The sequence below is a fragment of the Rattus norvegicus genome, chromosome 20 (genome assembly GCF_036323735.1).
Source record: "Rattus norvegicus strain BN/NHsdMcwi chromosome 20, GRCr8, whole genome shotgun sequence".
Taxonomy (NCBI): domain Eukaryota; kingdom Metazoa; phylum Chordata; class Mammalia; order Rodentia; family Muridae; genus Rattus; species Rattus norvegicus.
This window is the reverse complement of record NC_086038.1, coordinates 4449777-4469595: the sequence shown is the minus strand read 5'-3', so window position 1 is coordinate 4469595 and position 19819 is coordinate 4449777. Positions and strand designations below refer to the sequence as shown.

General features: G+C 44.9%; 1 protein-coding gene across 42 annotated transcripts in view; it reads left to right on the top strand.

The window, feature by feature from the left end:
- The first annotated feature begins 381 nt into the window (after positions 1–381).
- Positions 382–19819, top strand: part of Tsbp1 (testis expressed basic protein 1) — a 57289-nt gene continuing 37851 nt past the window's right edge. For 19 of the 42 annotated variants that reach the window (XM_039098984.1, XM_063279447.1, XM_039098983.1 and 16 more), the window contains exons 1-11: positions 386–591; positions 6719–6788; positions 7624–7655; positions 9682–9795; positions 10720–10774; positions 11223–11345; positions 12529–12612; positions 13223–13255; positions 13850–13876; positions 15353–15385; positions 15460–15489. In XM_039098984.1, coding sequence (XP_038954912.1) covers positions 11324–11345; positions 12529–12612; positions 13223–13255; positions 13850–13876; positions 15353–15385; positions 15460–15489 — 229 coding nt within the window. In that variant the 5' untranslated portion in view covers positions 386–591; positions 6719–6788; positions 7624–7655; ... (1 more) ...; positions 10720–10774; positions 11223–11323. Of the gene's footprint in view, positions 592–6718; positions 6789–7623; positions 7656–9681; positions 9817–9941; positions 10775–11222; positions 11346–12528; positions 12613–13222; positions 13256–13849; positions 13877–15352; positions 15386–15459; positions 15490–15578; positions 15600–19819 lie in introns of those variants that run through there. The other 23 variants (XM_039098982.2, XM_063279444.1, XM_063279443.1 and 20 more) reach the window with 15 other exon arrangements.

Sequence of the window (19819 nt, the reverse complement as noted above, 5' to 3'; positions counted from 1 at the left end):
TATTTCTTTTTTATTTACTATTTTAGTGCTGGATCCAGTTGCAGCTGAAACAGTTTAATTGGGCCAGCTCTGGGATGGTCAGTCACTCACTCAGCAGTTTGCACACTGGGGAAGCGGTTCCTTCACAAGGCTGTTGGGATAACTGTGTATTTGAAACTGTGTGGGAGCAAAGGAGGAGAAGGAAGACGACTGTCAGCCAGGCACCTTTAGCCTGAAGCTTACTGCGCTTCGGTTTAATGGTGTAGATGCTGAAAGTGATTTAAGTGCATCCACTTCAGGGGAAGTGGGGAGAAGGCTGTGGCGCGAGAGCCTCCGGGAGCAGCCTTCCCCGGTAACTGATGACATTAGAGAATTCAGCTTCTTGATTGGACAGTGGAATCCTCACTGCCTTCAGTTAGGGAAATCCTAAGAAGTTAATGGAAAGAGAAGGTTAGTCACGGTGTAGTCCTGATACAAGCGGCGTGTCCAGCTCGTCTCCGGCCCTCTGTGTAGTCCCTGGGCAGGGCGGCAGCCCCGCAAAAGCTGCTGCACCACAAAAGCCCTCAAGGCGGCGGCAGGCCTCTCCACACCGCCCCAGCCTTCGACGCCAAGGTAAAAAACTCCCGCAGGAACTGTCCAAAATGGCGGCTCCTGTTAAAATGGCGGCACTGCGACGTCTCAGCCTGCAGCCGTCACAGGAGCTGTCTATGGTGGCGCATCTGCTGTCCCGCCTCAGTACAAGCTTCTCCTCAGGGGCTGTCCACAGTGGCTCCTTCTTTCCTATCTCGGCCTACGGCCTTTGTGAAATACTGCCGCCAGAGCTATCCACCATGGCAGCCCCACAGAGATGGCGCCAAAGTAAAAGCTGGCAGAGGCCGGCTGCAGCCAGGAAAGACTTCCCACCACAACCCGTGGGTCCGATGCAGGGAAAAGGGAGTGAAAAAAGGCCACCAATCCCCGAGTTTCACACACACACACACACACACACACACACACACACACACACACAAAACAAAACAAAAAAAAACAAAAAAACCCCAAACAAATAAACAAACAAACAAACAAAAAAAACCCCACCAATCCCTGAACAGGAAAACCCACCAATCCCTGAACAGGAAAACCCACCAATTCCTGAGCTCCCCTAAGCTCAGGACTTAAAATCCCACCAATCTTAACTCTGGAAATATCTGCCCTGAGAAGCTCCGCCCCCTCAGAAATCCTATATAAGCACTGTCCCTTTGTCCAGTTCCCTGCTATTCACTCCCAGGAGCAGAGGGTAACCATCCCTGGATTCGTCCCTCCACACCGTGGATCCTCCACTCGCCTCAGAAGAAGCCAAGAAGAAAAAGAAGCAATGAAGAGAAGAGAAGGAGCGGGGCTGAGGCTCCTGAGCTCCTTAGCTCAGCTGGGGGAGACCCTCCCCTGGGAGTTGTAACGCCTCTGCTGAGGAGGCTTCCTCTCAGAGCTGTGTGGTTCCTGGGCTCCCGTGTCTCAGGATGCCTTTCCCTTGGGACACTGTCCCATAGATCTGTGTGGTTCCTGTACTCTCCTGCCTCAGGATGCCCTTCTACTGGGATACCATTTCCAACAGAGCTGTAAGGTTCTTGTGCTTCCAAGACCCATAAACACGTTTTAGTGCAGTGACTTGGACAGGCTCTCCTGGTGCCTGTGTTCCCACTAGTTCTGGGGTCTGAGCCGCACTAGGACTCTATCCCACATCTCCAGTTGGCCTGCAGTAGTCTCACCTTCCAGCTCACTGCTTGCTTGACACACCATCTGCCAGTGACAATTAGGTAAGCTTCCCCTTCTGGTTGGTGTAAATGCTTCCCTGAGTCCCAGGACTTGGCTGTTGGGTATCTGGCACCCCTCTGGTACTCTTAGAGGTGGAGGTACCTCCAGCCAGAGTCTTTAAGACTACAGCTGGCCCTCATCACCTGACCCTAGTCTCCTGCCATTGACGCTGCTATTCTGCAGTTCCCTTAGATCTCCTGGGCTATTGCATCTCTACCTGACCTTTGCTCACATTCCCTTCAGAGCTGCCTCTCCCACAGCTCCTCTAGGCCCTTGTGGTTTTCAGTGCAGTTTTTTAGGACTACTGTGACCCTTCCTGTCCTGACTCTATCCCACCACCGTCAGAGCTGCAATCCTGCACCTTCCTTAGGCCCTACTGGGCCATTGCAACCCTATCTGCCCTATTTTAGCACTCCCACTTCAGAACTAAGTATAAATTTCACAATTTCTCTAGGTCCTTGTGACTTTTTCAACTCCATTCCCAAACTTTCCTGAAGGATAAGACCCTCTATGAGAGCTTGGTTCTCATTTTCACCTTCTGGCTTCTGCAAAAGTCCTGGTACCAGGCACCAAGACACTCAAGCCAGGCTAAGCTGACTCCACTGAATTGTGGTAATGACCTACTGAAGGGCTTGGTCCTCAATTTGTCCTGAGTTTGGGGATGCCCATGACTACAAGCTGCAGGGACATTCCATTTCTCCTTTCTCATCTGTGGGAATGGTATATTTCCTACCTTCTCATTCCTTTGGGATGTCTTTTAAAAACCTCCAACCTATACCACCTGATTTGACCTAAAGAGCCCTAAATTTATTCCCCTGTCAAATCAAAATTGGTCTCGATATCCCTTAGATAATACAAATGGCCACCTAATGGTGTCCTTGATCCTAATATTCATCGAAATGCTTACAAATACTACAAGCAATCAGGGATATGGAAAGAGAGTCCCCACTCCCTATTTCTCTTCTCCAAACCCTTTGTGTCTCTCCCCAACCCTCACTGAATGTAAATGTCCTGTCCTCTAAGTTCCAAATGATGCCTCTGTAAGTTTGTTGCAAACTTTAATACCCTGTACTGGCAGTTAAAAAAGAAAAAGAAAAAGAAAAAAATCAAAAGAAAAACAGTGGAACCTATCACTTGGTTCAGGATCTCCAGCTTGCAAATTCAGCAATAATTCCCCTCCACCTCTTAGTATCTAACCATTATACTCTCCTCTTCATCATTCCCTCAGAGACCTCCCATATCTCTGTCCTAAACCTCAAGGATACCTTTTCTATTCCTATGGACCCCCTAGTCATAAAACATCTTTGCCTTTACCTGGACTGACCTGTACAGGCACACTTCTACCCTACACACTTGGACCATCCTACACCAGGGGTTCTGGGAAAGCCCATATTTATTTGGTCAGGTTCTGATCTCTGACCTACTTTCTTTGTCACTTCCTAAATCCAACACATAGATGATCCTCTCCTTCATAGTCCATCCCAGCGAATTAGCCAGATAGACATCTCTGCCCAGCTAGGGATATAGAGTCTAACTCTCTAAGGTCCAGTTCTCCACCCCTCAGCTTACTTACTTGGGACTAGATATAACTCTTACAAGGCCATTACCCTAGACAGAAAACATCTAATTCAGTTACCCAGAGTCCTCACCACCAAGGGCAAAATTCTATCATTCCTAGGGATGGCTTGCTTCTTACACTCTTCGATTCCCTCTTTCTTCTCATTCTTGTATGAGGCAACCCATTGCCCCTCTCATGAACCACCCCCTACTTGTGCCCATTACCAAACCCTTTCAGAGACTTCAACAGGCCCTCCTCCAGGCTCCATCTGTACACCTTTCAGACTTAACTTTCTTCTTTATGTCACTGAAATGGAGGGATGGGCTCTTGGAGTCTTGGGTCAACAGCTGGAACCTCCCTTTATGTCCAAAAATATTGAACAACACTATAAAAGGATGGCACCTTGTCTGCCAGCTCTGACTGCACCTGAACTTCAGACATAACTCCCAAAAAAAGCTTTTGGTCACCCATCACTATTGGCAGCCTCAATTTTCAGTGATGGTAACTTCTGTCACCATACAAACAAATGATCAAAAAATCTTTTATATTCTAATCAAGGATCCATGTTATCCCATGGGAGATAAACCTGACTAGCATTTACCCCAGTCACCCATCAGGCACAGTCAAACTAAAGAGGGTACACATTCCACTCTCTCAAACCCTAGGTATGGCTATGGTTAAAAAAAAAAAAAAGAAGTGGTCCAAAGCTCCTCAAAGGTCCTCATATCCCTAGTAACATACCCCTTTAGAAAATATCAATTCCACCATCTTTTTTTCAGACCTTAATCTTGGCATATCAGCTAGATTTATTAACAACAGATAGAGGTGGTCTTTGTCTCTTCCTTGGGTAGAAATGCTACCCTTATGTTGCCCAATCAAGTATAGTAAAAGATAAGATAACACTCCAAACAGATCTCCAAAAAAAAAAAACAAACAAAAAACAAACAAACAAACAAAAAAAACCATAAGAAACAGCTCCATGCATCTGGCCAGTAGCTTGTTCACAGTCCTGTATAGAATTAGATACTACTCTTTTTCACCCCCTTCTCCTTTTCCTAATCCTGCTAATTATATCCTGCCTTATAAACTTATCTAATCTCCAACAACAAATACAAAAGATTTCTAGCTAGTAATTATAGGATTGCTGGGATTTCTGACCCAGAGCCAGAGACTTGCAACACCCAATTTATATCCTGACCAAAGTTGCCCCAAGCTCCCCACAAAACCCCACCAATCCCTGATCCCTCCTTACCCTCTCCCACCATAGCTCAGGATTTGAAATCCCACCAATCTTCAACCTGGAAATTTCTGCCCCCTCATAAATCCTATATAATCCTTGCTGTTTGTTCAGTTCCCTTCTCCCAAGAGCAGAGGACAGCCATCCCTGGATTTGTCCTTCCATACCCAGGACCTTCCAATAAATCTCTTTTATGAGATTTGCTGCCTAGCATGACTCATCACAACTGAAGCCAAGAAGAAAGGAAGCAATGAAAAGAAAAGAAGGAGCAGGTCTGAGGCTCCTAAGCTCAGCTGGGGAGACCCTGGAGCTTCCCCAGGAAGTTTCAATGCTTCTGCTAAGGCGGCTTCCTCTCAGAGTTATGTGGCTCCTGGTCTCCGTGTCTCAGGATGCCCTTCTACTGGGATACCTTTTCCTGCAGAGCTGTGTGGTCCCTGGGCTTCCAAGTCCCAGGATACCCTCTCATCCAAGCAGAAGCACTTACACCCTGAACTGTTGCCGATTTCAGTGGCTCCTCAGAAGCACAGATGAGAATCTCTGTGATCCTCAAAATCCCAGTCTTTAAAGGTGATACTCAAAGCAGAGGTTGAGCATCCTGGGGAGAAGAAGGTTGGGTCCTGCCAGGGTTCAGCTGAAGGCCCAAGAGCCAGAGTCTCAGAAGTGTGGAGTGTAGAGAACCAAGCAGAACTGGATCTGGATTGGAAGCTGTTCTCTGGCTTGGTGTGCTGCCTTGGGAGAAGTGTTCATCTCTGCAGGCTACAGCTGGAGGCAAGGCTCCACTTTCTGCAGTATTTGACTCAACTTACCTGGTGTTATATCTGTTAGCACAACAGGCTGAGGTCAGACCAGAATTGCCGTGGATGCTCAGGGAGGGGACTCAAATAAGGTACATGGCAAATAAGGGATGACATCCTAATTGGCATCTGGCTATGACATGCATACACACATACACATACACACTGTCGTACACATACACACATACTGCACATGCACATAATAGAAATCAACCTGTTCAGTTGACATATTTACAATCTATTCTGTAAATTCTGTGGATGGAATGTTTCTTATTTTATTAAAACTAAACAGTAAAGCCTTTTGATATTCACTTCATTTATAACCTGTCCCAGATGACGGATCTGCTCCTAACTAAATGCACAAAATAAGTAGCATTTCCTCGCAGTAACAAAGTTTTATATAAGTAAAATCAACTTAAATGTGTAATGGCAAACCACAGAGTGTGTAGGAATGAAAGTGAGCTCCTCCAGTTATACTGAAGCTGCCAGTTTCTTGTAGAAACAGTCACTCTCTGATGGGAGGCAAGTGCTGCCTGGTGGATGCCTGTGGGTAAACCCATCAATTTCCCTTTTAGGGTGAAGCTGCGGGGCTCCAAGAACTGATAAAGCCACAGGCTTCCTAAGGGGGTAGGAGATGGGGGGCAGGAGAGAGAGAGAGAGAGAGAGAGAGAGAGAGAGAGATCATTTGTCACCGTCACCATCAGGTTTTAATGCAGAAAACCTGAGAAGGAGGTGGTCACCCAGAAGGAAGGGGCACACATAAGGTGAAGAGCAGGATGTTGAATGTGTGGGACCTCTCTAAGTATGTCAGCCTATAACAATAACAATATCGTCCTGTGGAATTTAAGCATTGCCTGACCCAGGAAGACAGGGATATATGGTAGGCATGCAAATCAGATGTCCACAGGTGATAAAGAACTTTCTTGTAAAACAATTATTTGAAATATATATAATTTTGCCATTTATTAAGAAGGATGCAGGGTGGAGAGATGACTAAGAGCACTTGCTGTTCTTGCAGAGGACCCGAAGTTGGTTACCAGTACTCCTATTAGGCAGCTTACAACAACTGTAACTCCAACTCCGGAAAGATTACCTCTGACTTCCCTGGGTACCTGTACTCACGCATACCAACATGCAAGCTTAGCCACACACACACCCATACACATAATTTAAAATAAAATATACTTTAAATACGTAACTGAAAGTGAAAGCCACTTTGCAGGCTAATGAGATATGTGTTTGTCCAACACAGCAGAATCCAAAGATGCTCTGATTTGGCCCCGCCCTGCTGGAGAACTGTGCTGGGAAATGCTGAGTCTTTAACTTAAATCTTCCAATCATGGTCCCTTGTTTCTATAGGAGAGGAAAACTGTCAATATATCGAAAGCACTGAAGTCCCAACAAAGGAGAGCTTGCAGCCTGAGCTGAGGTATGTTAGATGCGTTGGCAGGTTTCACATGACATGAGGGCACACATGTTAACTCCGGAGGCCTTGATGTCCAAGAAGATGTTTGTTGTAGGGCAGAGGGCACCACAAAGAGACCTTACCCAGTCACCACCTGAGGACCAAAGGACCAAGGCCACCACAAAGTCCCCATTAGGTCTCAAATTCCATATTACCCCAGGCTTGCCCCCAAACTTGCAATTCCTCTGCCTCAGACTTGCAACTTCTAAAAAAAAAAAAAAACAGGCATGTACCACTATACCCAGATTAGGAGCAAAAGATTTTAAACAATGGTAGAGAAATAACGATCAAGTGATTTTAGGACATATAGCAGGAGAAACGTGTATACATATGCATGTATACACATGTATACACATACATACACAAAGTTAAAATAACTTTTATAGAACACTTTTAAAAAATGAAAATCAAGTTTCCAAAATGACTCTAAGTGTATCTACCAGGTTCCTGCATTGCCCATTGCTCCTGATTACCAGGGAAATCATTCCCACCTATTTGTAAGCCTTGTTCATCTGTATTGACTAAATTGAATCATATAAATCACAGACTAAAATCCAGTAATCCAGCCCAGTGTAAACACACAAGAGAAACTGGACGACATGGTGTAGGATCACACTCTCTTAGCAACACTGGCACTGTTGTGTTGATGTGTTCTTTGGAAAGATGTCCAATAAGTCTTTGGACAATTTTAATCAACTTGTCTGTCATCTGGTTTCTGAACTATACGTGTTGCTTGTATATTTTGAATACCAACCCTCGTCTGATTAATAGTTTTCAACTTTTCCTCTCATCTCTTCAGCCTACTTCCCACTGGGCCCAGTTCTTCCACAGGTAAGTAGGAAAAAAAGTGTGTGTGTGTGTGTGTGTGTGTGTGTGTGTGTGTGTGTGTGTGTGTGTATATACATACATATTGTGGTGATTTGAATAGATTTGACCTCAATAGGCTCATATGTTTGAATGCTTGGCCCACTGGAAATGGCACTACTAGGAGGTTTGGCCTTGTTGAAGTAGATGTGACCTTGTTGAAGAAAATGTGTCACTGTGTGTGTGTGTGTGTGTGTGTGTGTGTGTGTGTGTGTGTGTGTGTATAGTATATTTTGAATATTGTATATTTCTGCTACAGAGAACCCACAGTTCTGGTTTCATGTTCCAGAAATGATTGCCATAACCACACCACAAGGTTCTTTATTTCTTATAGGATCTAACAGGGCCAGATTTTCACTTGTTTTTCCCTTGAATGTCACGACAGGTATAGAAATGTCACAATGTTCTCTGTTTTACTGAAGTATCTTATTTCTACATCAAATCTATTGGGAACTTGGATCATGGAAGAATGTCTAAATTTGAAAAGATGTTTTCTACAAATATCAAGTCTGTGGTTTAGTTTTCTTGTACTTCCTGTCACCTGATCTGATGTGTGTGTAGAAATGTCCTTGCATCCCTGTTGATTTGGGTTTGCTGGTATTGACTTGAGGACTCCTACACCTCTGTGCCTGTATGTCATTTGTTCCCAGTGTCCTTGTTTGGCTTTGGTATCAAGATAAGGATTCTGTTCAAGGGAGCACAGAAGCCATTCCTCTTCTTCTAGTAATCAAATGCTTAGGGAGGAAGGCTTTTGGTTCTTCATTAAATGTTTGGAGAATTCACCTGTGGAGTAATACAATCCTGTGCTTCCTATGGATGAACAGTTCTGGTTGTCTTTTTTTTTTTTTGTTAATTGGCTCTGTCTTCCTACTCATGGAAGGTCTGATAACTTTAGGGCATGATAACTTTAGCTAGAGCAGCTCCAAGGAGGACAGAGAGAGAGGAAATTCGTTCTAAATGCCACAGGCTATGACAGATCTGTGAGCCTTTCACATCAAAAGCAGCAGTTGTATGGACTGCCTCAGTTGGTTTCCTTATCGAGAGCCCCTGAGGTGCCCAGCAGCTGCTAAAAGACATTGACATTAACCATAGGGTCCTCAGTGGGGTTGGGAACAGCTATGAAGTCTGAGACCCCATGCAGAATAGCTCCTGTGGGAATACTAGGAAGGCAGGTCACTGGCTCCAGGGGATCGCTCTGCCTCTCTGATACTGGATACCCTCACCTTTCTTATCTGTTCCCCAGGATCAGCAAGTGCCTTCACTATGCAAGTCTTCCTGTTGCAATGGCATAGGGTCCCCCTTATTATAAGCTTTTGATCAGACTGACAAAAGAGCTTAAAAACACACAAGAGAAACTTGAATTGAAACTTGGAAACCGAGCTGAGGTAGCAGTCTGTTTTGTAAAACGTTATGCAATCAAATCCTTATTCTATTATGGTAGGCTATTACTGCAGTCAAGAATTTATAGTTGAGGGCCTGAGAGGTGACTTAGCTTGTTAGGGGGTCTGCTATGCAAGCATGGAGCTTCAATCCAGCACCTACAGAACATGTCAGGAACCTCAGCAGGAACTGAAGGGTCTCTGAGGCTCTCTGGCTGCCAGCCTACCCTAAAAACCTGAACCCAGGAAAGAATCTGACTCAAAGGAAAGAAGACAAAGAATGGTAAGTGCTTTCATGTGGCCTCCACCATACTCACACCACACACACACACACACACACACACACACACACACACACACACACACGGTACATATAATGTCCTAATAACTTTATAGTGGATCCATGCCAAGTTTTAACAAAGTTTTAAAATTACTATTGAAATTTTAGAGATTTAAATTTATAGATGTAAAACTTTCTTTAAAGCTATCTTATGATCCCACCCCATAAAAATGGAGTAAGGATTGTAACTATCGAGATTGACCTAAAACAAAGTCGTACTGTCCAATCCTGACGGTGGGGTATCTGACACTAAAGGGCATCCTTTCTCTTCCAGGGCTGGCTGCTTATCCCATGAAACACATCCTCAGACAGTAAGCCTTCAACTCTGAAGGAAAACGTGACTTTGTGAACATCACATGGGTTTTGTGATAAACTGAGCCATGTGTTGGTAGGGTAACTTCCAATATCTGTATCTATCTTGAGAAATTATTGAGGGGAGTACTATGAGGGTTATTGTGAGTGGGGTGGGATTGAAGGTTATTAGGGATATGAGGGTTATCTGGGGGTATGAAGATTACGGGGGCAGGGGTATTGAAGGCTACTAGGGAGATAAAGGTTACTTAGGAGTATAAGGGTTACTGGGGAGGTATGAGGGTTACTGGGGGGTATGAAGGTTATTGAGGGTTATGAAGATTACTAAGGAGCTGCTTATATGCTTGTAACCTGCCCACTGCACGGCCATGTGGCTAACAGACTTCAGCAAGAGGTGCTTTGGTGCGTATTACTTTGTTGCAGACACACGGGAGTGAAAACCCATGTGGCACTTAGTCTGCAGCACCACACACCTCTCTGATTCAACACCTGTACTTCTGGACTCTGTCACCTGACTTTAATCCCATCACCTCCCTGGTCATCTTCATTTGAAGGTTCTTATCTTTAAATGAAGGAATTGTTCACCTTTTTAACAATGAATCACAAAATAGCAACTCTGGTAAAAGTTCTCAACATGAATTAGACATGATCTCTTGAGTTAAGAGTCCAGACTATTATTAGAAATTATTGTGAAGGCCAATAGTGTGAATCTCATATGTGAGTTCAAGGTCCTCCAAAGTGTCCTTACATCTGGCCTCTCAGAGCCCTTACCTCTAGGAACTTCCCTTGCCTTTTGGATGTTCTGAGTCTTTGTTACAACAGAGATTCTAGAACCTTCATAGGCCATATCCCCTATAGATCTGATCACCCTAAGCCACACAATTCCTGGGAGGCCTTCTGCACCTTTGTCTACGAGGATCTCCCTGATACTCAGGGTCTCATAGCTCAGGAGTGGTGGCCTTTCAACACTTGTTTTATCTTGAGCTCTCTCTGACAAAAGAGTCCAGATGACGTGGAACTTACTGGAGCCAATAACCGGAAGATGGCAGACCTCGGTAAGATCCAGCTTTCTCTCTGGCATTTCCTTGATACCTACTCTCTCAGGAGCTGAGTCTTGAGGGCATTAACAGAACTAGCTTGCTCTTCTACCTGGTTTCCTTTTGAATCTACTGTCTGTTCTATTCTGACTGATCCTTCTGGGAAGTTAAAGGAAAGTTGCCCATGGTCACCTCAGCTCTAGAACAATCTTCTCCTTAGGTCCCTGCTACAGCTCTTTCCTCCACTATCCTTCCCATAACATTGTGCACTCCACTGTCTTCAGCACTGAGAGATAATGACTTCATCCCCTTTACCCCATACCTGGGATGACCACATCTTCCAAATGTCCCCTCAGAGTATTTTGGACTTGAACAAAGGGACTGATGTTTCAGGTACTTCCTCTGAGCTCACCATCTAAGTTTATATCACTTTGACCAGAGTTTCTCCCTCTTATGGTGGAGACAGGCTGTTGACTTCAAAGGTACAGTCCCAGCAAATCTCTGAAGGTGGATTTGGCAGCAGAATTTCCTCACATTGCCAAGCATCTATAAGGCCCCAGAAGAAAAATGTCCTTCCTGCAGTTTGGAGGTGTGTGCTCACAACGTGATGTGGATGCCACTAGTGCTTTTTGAAAGTAGCCTTGATTATGGAATACTATATTTCCTTGGTCATTCAGAGTTTTATTTTTCCAGCATTTCCACTGTCACAGGATTGTATCTCCCCTACATTGTCTTTTCTGCCCTACCTTAACCTTCAACTACAAATCAATCACATAAACATACATACAGTCCTAGTGTATCTTACCCTCTCAGTCTCTATGACAAAGCTCACTAACATCCTCTCATCATGAGCCTCCCCACTGAAAGAGACCACCTGTCCTCTCATGGCTCACATTAAATATCACTACCTCAGACAGCATCTGTCCAGGGCCTCCAAAACTTTTTTTTAAGATTTATTTATTTAATGTATGTGAATACATTGTAACTATCTTTAGACACACCAGAAGAGGGCATCAGATCCCATTACAGATGGTTGTGAGCCACCATGTGGTTGCTTGGAATTGGACTCAGGACCTCTGGAAGAGCAGTCAGTGCTCCTAACAGCTGAGCCATCTCTCCAGCCCCCTCTAAAACTATTGATTGTTCATCCATGAAAAAAAAATTAGTATGCCTTACACACACACACACACACACACACACACACACACACACGTTTTATAAATGTATGAATATACTAATATTTATGTTTTAGCAAAATAGATGTATTCACAAAATGTTAAATTATACACAAAAATATAGAAGTTCCAATATTTTTTTCTCACACCTCAGAGGACAGCTTTGCCAGACCATTGATCTCTCCAACCTTCTCCTGACAGAGGGCAGGGGTTCCAGAGAGAAGTATATCTCTCAGATTGCCCACTTTAAAGCAAGGGTGATATCAGCCATGGTTCTTAGTACAAAACACATAGAGCAACCATCAGAACTAAAACTGAGCTGGGACAGGAAAGACAGAAGCACGAGGAAGATAAATCCAGGCACGCTGAGCTTGGCTGTGCAGCTTGTAATGCTGTGTGTGAAAGGCAGAGGCAGAATCAGGAATCAACACTGGCCTCAGTTACATAGTGAGCTCAAAGTCAGTTTGGGCTGTGGCCACATAAAAACAAAATCAGTTGAGTTGAGGAAGAAGGGAGCGGGGACAGAACAAACGGTGTGATGGCAGCAGTTGTCCCCTCGTCAATGACATGGCTCATGATACATATCTTTTGTTACAGAAATAGTTTTGGCTGTCATCCTGACTGTATTGGCCCTTGCTATTCTGGCTATTCTGATAGCAAGATGGACGCGGCGCAGACATGGTAAGTAACCATGGCAACTGGACTCCCCAGAAGTCTCACAGGGAGGGAAGACAAGAGGAGGCTTGAGTCTGTCTCTACTTACGAGATAACTACAGACTTTGCCAGGGTGCTCAGGGATCTTTTCCTGTGGGTGACTCTGCTCATAATGTGAAATGCTAAAGCTTTCTCAGCAGTGATGACAACAATATCAGCATTAGCAAGAGAAGTAAGAATACTTTAAAACAAAATATCTCCATTCCAAAGGAAACTTTTCCAGCCTGAAAATGTGGGAAAAGAAGATCCTGGCAGAAGCAAACATCTAACTGTGTGGAAAAAGAACCCAGGGCTGAGTGGCAGCACAGGACTGGTGCCTGTCAGAGGGATGGGACAGGGCTCACAGAATTATGGTCCCTCTCCACAGGATCCTTAATATCCATCCTGTGTGCCTCAGATTTCTTTTCAGTACCTGTGAACCCTCAAAGAGAAAACAGGATAGCATGACAGGACCAAATAGTCATGCTAGGCTCCTGTCGGGAAGACTGGCTTGGGGGCTAGGTTTAGAATTCAGAAAGTTGGGTCAGGAAAATACCCTCAAATAGCTAACAGAAACATTTGCTTGACCCTTCCACAGAGGCGCGAGTCTCCAGATACACTTCAGAACAGAGTAAGTATCCAATGACAGGAGCTACAAAGCGCTTAGCGCACTTGGGTTCTTTGCAAGTGGCAGGCTCCCAGTGAACTTCCAGAACTTGATAGAGTATGTCTTACCATGAGCTACACTTCTGTCAGAGAGCTAGATTAGTAGTGTGTGGGGTGTACATGGCCCTGTGGCTCCTCTCGGCAACAGCAAAGACACCAAGTCTTGGGATCAGCAGATCCCTTGGGCATTAGACCTGGTGGGTAGGGGAAGGTCTAAGTCTTGCTGTGAAGACAGCCTCCATAAGGTAGCTGGACAGAAAGTTCTAATAGTCAGGAGTAGTGAAAGTTGGGACAGCAAAGATTTCTATGAGGGGAGGGAAAGGCAGCCATGTCTCTGAGAGCTAGCCCAGGGCTGCTGTGTGGGAAGAGGAAGCTGGGTGATGCAGTAAGAACCCTCCTGCTTCCTGCTCACCTGACCTAGCCAATATTCTAAACTGTATCTTCACAGTTAACCCACATCCCTAAAAATTCCTGTTTACATTAACTCTTAGATGTGTAGGTAGATCCCTGCTGACCACCAAGAAACATAATAACAGAGTTCTCTCTTCTTTCTCCCTAGGTGCTGGGCTTCTGGATCATGAGGATGGTAGGAACAAAGAGATTAGGCACTGCAGACAAGTCAAGAAGAATGTGTTCCTTAGAAAATAGTGGCCTCTCTCTCAGCATTAAGCATACAAGCAGCACAGAGTCTGCTGTGACACCTCCAACTGCCTTCCCTATGCCCAAGCCTACGCAAATGCAAAAACAGTTGTGCACTTTTCCCAAAGGGGGCAAACATTTCTCTTTCTAAAGACCACTAAAATAATTAATTGCACCTCTTGTTTATTCCCACCCCCACGATCTTGTCAGAACCCTTATGAAACAGTTCTACACATGTTTGAAACAGGATGAAAGGGACTGGAGCGATGCCTCAGTGGTTAAGAGCACTGACTGCTCTTCCAGAGAAGCCAGGCTCAATTCCCAGCACCACATGGCAGCTCGCAGCCATCCATAACTCCAATCCCAAAGGATCCAACGCCATCTTGTAACTTCCATGGACATTGCTAGCACGAAGTGCACAGACGTGCACATAGGCAAAACACCTGTCCCACATAAAAATAATAACTTAAATGAATAAAATACATATTTTATAGACGGTCATGAAGGCTAACTAGCATATTGAAAAGATACTTTGAAAGCTACACAATAAAACATGAGACACACAAAATGTATGATTCCGGTTTTAGAAAATGAAGTTGCTAATTTAGACAGCTGATGATTGTGCATGCTCAGCTGCTGACTGGGAAGCTGAGCCCTTGCTGAGGCTTGAAACGCCAGTGTTCACCCACTTAAGATAAAGGAGGATTGTTGATTGCAGAATTTCAACATTTAGCATTGTTTATAACTGGTTAGGTTATCCACCAAATTGAGACACATAGTCTGTCGTGAGTGTAAAGTAATTACAAAAGTACTTTGATGAGACTCCAGGCAACTGAGGTTTCCTGCATGGACTCATTTCAGTGTCCCATGGATGCCCTTCGCTCTAGCATTCCCACTATTCTCCCTCAAAACTTTTTCCTAGTGGCTGTCTATAGATGTGCCCAGCACTTGTTCTCCCAATAGTGAGATCCAGATCTCATTAAGAGCCACTAGACTTGTTTATTATTCCTTTTCAGAGCCACTAAACTGGATCCACCAACTAACTATAATTAAAGGATCATGAAGCTATGGATTGTAGAAACAAGCAAACACAAGCACACGCACACGCACACGCACACGCGCACACGCACACGCACACACGCACACGCACACACCACCACCACGAGTTGGGGAAGGTCTGGTCACTCACTTTGCAGCACATACCCTCCATTTATGGTCACAGTCCCTCCCTGTCCATCGCTAGCATTGGTAACGTGCAAGAGTGGAGAGTAAAGGTCTGCATCCTCTTCCTTTACTGAAATTAAAGACAAATAGGAACACTGGGAAATTGATAAACCCCATAGTAATGATGTACGCTTGTGGTAAATTTACATCCTGATGAGATACTGGTAACTCAGTCTGCCTTCTCTTTCTCTCACAAAAGGTATTTCCCATGGGAGGCACAAAAGAGGAAGAGGTAAACAGTTGCGCTTCCTATGCTGCACTGACGCGCAATCAATGCGGAGTCTCACTGTGTCTCCTTCCCTTTAGGATCTCGATGCTCGTTTTCATCGGATAGCGGTAAATAAATTAGATAGTGGCTTGCTAAGGAATGGATATACACGTCTGTTTAGATGTTAAGAATCTTACATTTTCCTTCAATCCTCCAGACATTTCAAGTGACGACTGAGGTAAGTCTATTTACGGTCAAGTTAGGGAATTAATCCTCCTCCTCCTCCCATGAGCATCTGTGAGACCCACGTGTCACTCAATCCTCCTCCTCCTACCATGAACGTCTGTGAGGCCCACCTGTCACTCATCCTTGGATAAAACAGCTGAAGGAAAGAAACACCTTTAAAAGGAAGGACTTAAGCTTGGCTGCTCATTCACAGGCCCCAGCCAATGAAACCTTGATTCTGTTGCTTTGAAGCCATGACGAGGAAACACACTATGACAGGAGCTCGTGGGGATGGAGACTGCTCACAGAGAGTGGAGAGCATTCTCTTCCGTGGCAATTCCTGGTCCAAAGCCCGTTAATCCACGGGTTTATAAACAAATCAGTCCAGTCATGAGACGAGAGCGTTCATGTTCTATTTGCCTCCCAAAGACCCCACTCCTGGACACTGCACTGGGAGCCAAGTCTCCAAAGCGACCTTCTGGAGCACATTCAAGATCCGCACTGCAGGCTCATCTGCATCCCGAAGCATAAAACGGATCTAGCTCTTCTCCAAGAATCCCCAAAGTCTCAACGCTTCCAGAACAGGTCAAACACCCAAATCCCATGTTTCTTCTGAGACCTGAGGCAAATTCTCAGCTCTAGGCATCCTCGAAAAATCAGAGCAAACAGTTCACACAGCTCCAGATGCAACAGCACGGGGCAGGTGTTCTGACCCCAACAGCACGGGGCAGGTGTTCTGACCCCAACAGCACGGGGCAGGTGCTCTGACCCCAACAGCACGGGGCAGGTGTTCTGACCCCAACAGCACGGGGCAGGTGTTCTGACCCCAACAGCACGGGGCAGGTGTTCTGACCCCAACAGCACGGGGCAGGTGTTCTAACTCCAAAAGGGGGACGTGAAGCAGCCGAAGGATGCCTAGACTGAGGCTGGTCCCGGGCCCAGCAGAGCAAGCACTGAGTCCCTGAGTTCATATCAGCACCCCCGGTACAAAGTAGCACACTCTGGGCTTCCGAATCCCCAGACTACCTCTGCTGTCTGCAGCCCACTTAGGCTCTCTGCAGGACTGACTCCACTCACCACCTATGGCTTCCTTCAGCAGGTGTTGCACATTCTCGACACCCCTAACTTCTTAGGGCCCCCTCACTGTATCTTTTATTTCACTTTCACCTACTCATGCTTGGTTACACGCAGGAGTAATACCTGTAAGCAATTACTCTGTTATCTACACCATAGCTTTCAGAACCTCCGTAGTCTTGGTAGAAGCTTCTTTGGCTATATAACTCTTAATGTTCTACATACTTGCAAAACAGCGTTGTGCAGATGCATTCGGAACAGTCGGAGAACCACCCACTCTCCCTTGAACCATTATTTTGGTAGCCCATGAGTGCCTGGGTGGTTGACTGAGAAAATGAATTCCCAAGCAGCCCTGAGTCTTACAAACTCAAACTTTGACACTTTTGACCCTGCCAATGGGAAAAGTCTGCAAACTACATAAAGTGGTCAGCTTCTTTGCAAGGAGTCTGATCTCTCTAACAACTTTCAAGCAATCCTGTCCTGGCCAAAGAATACTTTTCAAATCTTCCTGCTGTTTTCTGCTCACAATTCTCACCATAACACTGCCTACAGCAGCCACCAATAGCCTTGCCATTACTTGCAGAGTACAGGACCTTGAAACTCCCAAACCAACTCAGCTTCATCCATTCACCGAAAAATATAAGGTCAAGAGAATGATCCCCAGGAGAATTCTAAATACTGCCTAAAACCATCTTTACTGCCCGGAGTCCAGCCAGCATCTGGCCTGAGCTCAGGCACAGCTGCCCACATAGCTCCGTTTACAGCATCTACATGATCACCACATTGGGTGACTGGAAAGATAAGCTGTCAGATGGTGTTCCACAGACTCCATCAAGAATATTTCTTATGAGCCATTTCAGATACCTTCCCTGGGGCTCTTGAAACAGACCTTCTAAATGACTCACTTCCTGGGAGTCTCTCAAAGGACAGCATCTGGAAGCAGCTTCTGTCAGAAGGAGAAAAGAATCAGCTATTTGCAAAAGTCATCAAAAGTCCAGGCCCACACACAAGTGAATTGACTTTGTTTCATAAAGAATGAATCCCATTCTCCCAAACTCACGATAATGATGAGGAAGGGATCCTTCAAGACTCAACATTCCCAGAGTAGCATTACACTGATAGCAAAGTCAGGCAGAAGCACCAAATGAAAATACCAGCTACATCACCAAAGAACCAGGTGCAAAAACAATGGATGAAATATAAGCAGACCACATTATGTGTTTCAAAAAAGAGTCATTTGCCATGATAAGTGGGGAATTACTTCTGCATTCAAACCAATATGAGATAGAAAATTAAGGAACTAAGTCATAGGACCACTTTGAAATTTGTAGAAAAAGCATTGCAAAAACCACAATTCTGTGATAAGTTAGGTGCATAATTAATAAAGCACCTAACTGACACTTGAAAAGATCATGTCATACTCCAGGGTGAAAAACTGAGTCTTTTCTTCTGTGGTCAAAAATGAGGCAGGTCTGCTCTCACCACCTCTACTACTTGCATGTCATGAATTATAGAGGTGGAGAGGAAGGGGCAGTAAGCATAAATAGAGGGTATGTGCAGCAAATTGAGCGAGTGACCAGATTTTCCTCAACTTTTGGGAGTTTTTGGTGAATGTGTGTGCGTGTGTGCGCATGCGTGCCTATTTCTACAATCCATAGCTTCATGATCCTTAAGTAATAGATTGACTGGTAGTTCCAGTTTAGTGGCTTCAAACAGGAATGATAAGCAAGTATAGTGGCTCTTAGTGAGATCTGGATGTAACTATTGGAGAGTGATCCCCAGACACACCCATATGCAGTCACTGGGAGAAAGCTAGAATGATTGGGTAAGAGGGGACCTCAGCCAAGAAAATGCCTCCACCAGATTGGCCTGAAGGCAGCCTGCAGTGCTGCCTTTATTAGTTGATGTTTAATGTGGAAAGGCTCAGCCTACTGTGGGTGGTGCCACCCCTTGGTAGATGATCCTGGGTATAAGAAGTGAAGCTAAACAAGCCCTGAGGAGCAAGAAGTCAGCAGTGGTCCTCCATGGCTTCTGCTTAAATTTCTGCCTCCAGGTTCCTTCTCTGTTGGAGTTCCCGCCCTGACTTGTCTCACTGGTGGACTGTGATTTGGCATAAGGTGTATAACAAAATAAATAAGAGACTATGAACTTGAGAAAGAATAGATAGGGCAATTTGTATATATGATTGATAGATAGATAGATAGATAGATAGATAGATAGATAGATAGATAGATAAAATGTCAACATAAAAAGTAATTAATGATAAGAGACCATGAATTTGATGAATGGGCAAGATATGGAAGGAGTTGTAGGAAGGAGATGCACAGGAAAATTTATGTAAATACAATCTTACATGAAATTGTCAACAAATAAGTTTACAAATAAAAATAAATAAGTTTATACAAACATATTTACCTTAGTTAGGGTTTTACTGTGAACAGACACCATGACCAAGGCAAGTCTTTGTAATCCCCAAAGCAAGACAGGAAAACAGCTGAGCAAACTGCAAACTCTGCGTCTCCATGTCTGATGTCATGCGGTCTTCAGATCTCCAGCTCCTTTTTCATCTTTGTTGACTGCAACAAACTTCTTTCTCCTGGGCTGGATCCACTCACTTTTAGCAACCTTTCTCAGTAGATAGCCCACAGCTCTGGTATCTCAAACATGTTGGGGTCTCCGAGGCAACTTCAGTGTTACAGCTTCTTGTCTCAGTGTCTGGGATCCACGCATGATCTTCTGGGCTCCTCCAAAGGGCTGGCATCTCTTCTTCAGCTCTGCCCTCTGTAGCGCTCTAAGCTCAAGTTGATCCACTCCATTGCTGCTGCTGTTCTTGGTGATCATCCCATGGTAATGGCATCTCCAATACACTGGGATCTTCTGTTGCAAGTAAGTTTCACCAGGAGCCTCTCATAGGCTCTCTTCATGGTGCCAAGCCTCAAACCCTTTGCATGACCCTCTCAGTCCTGGGCCATCAACTACAACTGAGGTTGCACCTTTCACCTCTCACAGTGCCAAGCCTCAGCTGCTTTCCATAACCGCATCATGCCTTCAAAACCAGTACCACCTGAGTGACTCTTACACATTAACAGCTGCAGCACAAGCTTCAACCTTGGCTATCTCTGGAACACAACTTCGTATTCTCAGAAAACACTTTTCAGA